Genomic DNA, 5,532 nt, shown 5'->3' with positions numbered 1-5,532 from the left:
AAAAACCTTGGTCCTCCTGACCTTATTCTGCAGCAGCTAAAGCTACAAAATCCAGAAATCCTGATGGAAGACTGGTCGGTTCTCAAGACCGAAGAACCGCAAAAACACAGCCAATCGTACTTACTTCTTATCAACGAAGAATGCTTGCCAGTCATTGAGGCTAATGACTGCAAGCTGCGTTACGGCATCCGGAAGGCAAAAATTAAAATCTTTAAAAACGCGCCACCGGATAATATTCTGGATGAGGTTGAGGGCACTAGTAAGCTGCTAGATGACCTCATCATCGATAGCAAACCTTGTTGATGTATTAATGGCCAAGGTCGTGCAGATAAACCTGAAACACTCTAAATGTGCCACGGATAATCTGGCTGTCTTACTCAGGGAGGAGGACATCGACCTTGCCATCATCCAAGAGCCCTGGGTTCATAGCTCATGTGTCAAAGGGCTCAACATCAATGGGTATAATCTTTTTTATGACAAAGGACAGGGTAAGCCTAGATCGTGCATTTTAGCAAAAACGCACCTTAATGCTTTTCTCTGCTCTCACTTAAGTTCTTTAGATATAACCACCATCCGGATAGAGCGGAAGCTAAAACCTGCGATTTTGGTAACATCCGCCTACATGCCACACGACGATGAGGCACCTCCAGAGGGGGTACTATTAGTCCAAAATTTCGCGCAGACCGAGAAGCTAGCCTTGCTGATGGGTTGTGATGCCAATGCCCGGCACTCCTTGTGGGGAAGCTCGGAAATTAACGATAGAGGTGAGTCTCTTTTTGATTTCATATTAAAATGTAATCTAGAAGTATGTAATAAGGGTAACACTCCCACCTTCATTTTTCCGAGTACGGATGATCGTGTAGGCTGGGAAGAGGTTTTAGATATTACCCTTTGTTCGACTTCGTGCTCTTTAACGATCAATGATTGGAGAGTTTCAACCAGGAACTCCTTCTCTGATCATAGATATATCATGTTTGTGATGGATATTCCCATGGTAGCTAAGCAATCTCACCGTAATCCCAGGAAGACAAACTGGGATACTTTCAGGTCATTGCTCAATAGAAAAATCAACATAGCCCCCGCTCCAATTAACTCGATTAGGGAATTGGAGTGCAGGGTCAATTCTTTGACAAATAATATTATTTCTTCCTTTGAAGCATCATGTCCTCGCTCGTATGCGAAGAAGTGTAGGCCACCATGGTGGAACGAGAAGCTCTCTTTGCTCCGCAGGAATGCGAGAAGAGCCTTCAACGAAAGCTATCGGACCAAGGTTTGGACTCCATATAAAGATGCTCTTAGGGTTTACAAAAAAGCACTTCGGGAATCCAAGAAATTGTCATGGAATTCTCATTGCCAGCAAATTGAAAGCATTAAAGAATCGGCTAGACTAGCCAAATTGCTAGCAAATGGCCAATCTTGTCCTTCGCTCATTAACAAAGTAGACGGAAATCCAGTTAAATCCCTAACGGAATCCCTCTCACTATTAGTGGATACCCATTTTCCTGGTTCCTCGGGTGATCCCCCAAAGGTATTGCCGTATCGTTCAGCCAATTCTGGCGAGACTATACAGTCAGTGGTATCATCTAGAAGGATCAAATGGGCCATCGATTCATTCTCTCCATATAAAAGTCCGGGTCCTGACGGGATCTTACCAATTATGTTACAATCTCTGGGAGATGTAGCTGTAAATTGGCTGTACGCGATTTTCTGTAGCTGCTTTTCACTTAATCATGTCCCCAGCGGCTGGAGACAAGTTAGAGTAGTTTTTATTCCAAAAGCAGGTAGAACAGGCCATAGTACGGCTAAAGATTACAGACCCATCAGCCTTACTTCATTCTTACTTAAAACTATGGAAAGACTGATCGATGCTCACATCAGATCTTTACACAGTTTCGCTAAAATATCAAGGGCTCAACATGCATATCTCAAAGGTAAGTCCACAGAAACGGCACTACATGAGGTCGTCACTGTGGTGGAGAAATCTCTTGGATGTAAACAATTTACCTTAGCCGCCTTCCTGGATATAGAAGGAGCTTTTAATAACGTCAGTGTGGTAGCCATTCAGGATGCTCTCAGCGAAATGAACATCCCGGCCTGTATCTCCCGATGGATCGCTTCTATGCTTGGGTTTAGAATCATCAATGCAGAGATGGGCAATCTTAGCATTAGGAAGTGCGTCAGTAGGGGTACACCACAAGGGGGAGTGTTATCTCCCTTACTATGGATTTTAACAATGAACTCACTGCTTTTAAGGCTTAACCAGGGTGGAGTCAAAGCAGTAGCGTATGCGGATGATGTTGTCCTTCTGGTAACAGGCATGTTCCCTTCGGTGCTGAGTAGTATCATGGAGGGCGCTTTTATGAACCTTAGTAAATGGGCCTCAAAGTGTGACGTAGGTGTTAATCCTTCTAAGACAGAACTGTTACTGTTTACCAAAAAATATAAAATTCCTAACTTTCCGCTGCCAAGATTAAATGGCCAAAGATTAACTCTTTCGCACAAAGTTAAGTATCTAGGAGTAATTCTTGACACAAAACTTAACTGGAAAGCCAACATCGACGAAAGAAAGCTTGTGTGGCTTTCTATGCGTGCAAAAGGATGTACGGCAAGAGCTGGGGATTGCAGCCCAAAGTGATTCTCTGGCTTTACACAGCCGTCGTTCGGCCAATATTAACATATGGATGTCTGGTGTGGTGGCCTTCATTGAACAAACAGTGCATTGTTCAAAGACTAACCAGAATGCAAAGATCTGCCTGTATGGGAGCCACTGGGGCTCTAAGATCTTGCCCCACCAGTGCGCTCAATGTAATACTTAACTTGCTACCTATTGATATTTACATCAAGCAAGCTGCTACTCTCAGCGCGCAGAGGCTTAATGATCTAAACTGTTGGCGCTCGAGTGCTTTAGGACATGGTAATATCGCATCACTCTATCCGATAGATGATGTCAGGGTTTCAGACTACCTATGTCCTCGGTTACTATTCGATAATAACTTCGCCACCATAATTCCTTCAAGAGGAGATTGGGAGGCGGGTTTGCCTACAACTCTAGGAAAGATAGCGATCTACACCGACGGGTCTAAAATGGATGAGGGCGTTGGAGCCGGAATCTTTTCTACGGACCTAATGATTAGTAAATCATACCACCTCTCAGATTCCATCTCAATATTTCAGGCTGAAGTTTTTGCTATCCTTAGGGCATGTGTTCTTGCTTTAAATATGCGCCTTCACGGAAAAGAGGTCTGTATTCTAACTGACAGTCAGGCAGCTATTAAAGCTTTATCAGCAGTCTGTCTGTCATCAAGATTAGTAGAAGAATGTAAGGAAATTATTTCTGAACTAAGTGAGAGGTCCAAGGTTACTCTAGTGTGGGTTCCCGGGCATTCTAATATTGTGGGAAATGGGCGCGCCGACGAGCTTGCTAGGCTAGGCGCCTCTTCCACGGGTACCCCTATTTCGATCCCTGCCCCTGTCAGCTACGGGCGTAGGCTAATTTGTGACCATTTTTTGCGAAAGGCAAATAGTGAGTGGACCCTTACTCTGTCAGCAGCCAGGTCAAGGGCTACTTGGCCCATTTATTCCAAATATAGAACCTCTGACTTAATCTGTAGAAATAAATCTGAGGTTTCTAAGCTAGTATCTATCTTTACGGGTCACTGGTCAATAGGACGGCATGGAGCCAGACTTGGCCTTTCCTGTGGTACCTCATGTAGTGCGTGTCTACCAACACTTGAAGAAATGACACCAGAACACCTGATGTGTTTTTGTCCGGGTCTGGCCAGAACTAGGTTTAAGTTTCTAGGGACCCCTTTCTTCAACTCACTTAGCGATATCTCCAGCATCAGCATTGGCCAGATTCTTGCCTTTGTTAATGCCTCTGGTTGGTTCTAGTTTGACTCTCTATCTACTACCCACTTTTACGAGGTTTTTGTGGACTCAAAACGGCTTTCATCCTTAGCTATTTGAGGAGGATTCGTCCTCCCTCCACCACAACTAACTAACTAACTATAATAAATACAATTAATACAATAAAGGTATATGACATTTTGCGTGTGGGAAATTATTCTCTTTAACCTTTTTCATACATTTGTATAATTACAAATTTATTTGCGTGATACAAAAGTTGCCGTCATACAACGAATAAAATGGCTGTCTTAAATATACGTACGGCTGTGTGGAAAGCATTAAAGTGAGTGGCTGCAAAAATATTAGCAGATGATTATTATAAGGATGGCTTTGGCATGGAGCAAGATCAGGAGACGCATTTCGATAAATTACAAATTGCACATGGCGAGTTGGTTGCTGCTGCAAAAGAAGACAGCGAATTAAAGTCTCACATCAAGTTGTGGGACGAGGTCGAAAACCTGTACACGAAGGGGTGTATACTGCCGTTGCATTGCGGCATAAGCTGGCCCGCTGTGATGCACAATATATGGATGCAGCATTCAACATGGCAGTCGGGGTGACGTCTCCTCATGGCTTTGCAATTAAATTGGTACGGTTGGCGATACCCAAGTTTGATGATACTATGCGTAACTGGCTGACATTTAAGAAAAATTAACGTTGGTGCACACGATAGAGTTTCCAGAGGCATACAAGCTTGGCAAACTATGAGAGGCAGTCGCACTAATTTGAGACGTGTACAGTGGCGGATACGATGAGGTATGGGCAGCACTGAAGGCTCAAACCGAAAAGCCGAAAAAGTTGGCTAATATACACATGGCTAGACTGATTGGCTTAAACTCACCACAAGCTAAGTCAACATTTGCGTTGCTTTCGGTGGTAGACACAGTGCGGTAGTCCTTGCGAGCGCTTGCGGTAATGAACCTGTAACGACCAGTTTTGGTCGTTCTTTTGCTGGGGTAAACTCACCGGTTTGCCCTGGGTCGTGACAATAAATTTTTATGAAATAATGACACAGGGTTTAAATATTTATTTTTAAATGTTTATTTATTAGTTGAATTTTTTAAGTCTAACAATGTTGTATATTATGATTTTTTACCACTTTTTATTGGCGGAGCAAAAAATATATATAAATATAATAAAATATATATAAATATAATAAAATATATATTATAATATACAATAATAATACATATACTTGCATATTCATAATTGTAGCGCAATTGTTGTATTTAGCGTTTTGATGATGGTTACTGCGTACAAATACCATTTACACCAGGTGCTCCACCACTTGGCAATTCACATTAGATGGCACTCAGGTAACTTCACCAGTTGGAATGAAAATTGACATCCAACTCAGAGCTCAGGCAAAGATATGTGGACTTTATACGCTTGGTCACATGCACCCTATTCAACATCATTTAGGCAGCCCATCTCAGGCATACTACATTTCACATCATGCAGTTATCGCAAAATTCTAAATCGTTTTCAATGCTTCCACAAAAACATCAAATGGCAACCCATCAAATGATACACAATTGGCTGGCCCTCCAATATAGGATCTATTATTCAACCTTTTGCTTCGCTTCAGGCACCATCGCATTGCATTCACAGCTGATGTGGAGAAAA

At 42.6% G+C, this 5,532-nt stretch overlaps 1 protein-coding gene across 1 annotated transcript; it reads left to right on the top strand.

Annotated features, from left to right (window-relative positions):
• Nucleotides 1-17: 17 nt before the first annotated feature.
• On the top strand, nt 18-886 carry LOC119673149 (the record flags this gene model as incomplete). Its single annotated transcript, XM_038084385.1, is given in 1 exon segment — nt 18-886. A coding segment is annotated over 1 exon segment (615 nt), but the record flags the coding sequence as incomplete, so codon positions are not given.
• Nucleotides 887-5,532: the final 4,646 nt, after the last annotated feature.

The sequence above is a fragment of the Teleopsis dalmanni genome, chromosome 1 (genome assembly GCF_002237135.1).
Source record: "Teleopsis dalmanni isolate 2A chromosome 1, ASM223713v2, whole genome shotgun sequence".
Taxonomy (NCBI): Eukaryota; Metazoa; Arthropoda; class Insecta; order Diptera; family Diopsidae; genus Teleopsis; species Teleopsis dalmanni.
Note: the sequence above shows the minus strand (reverse complement) of the source record. Positions and strands in the feature narration are given on the sequence as shown.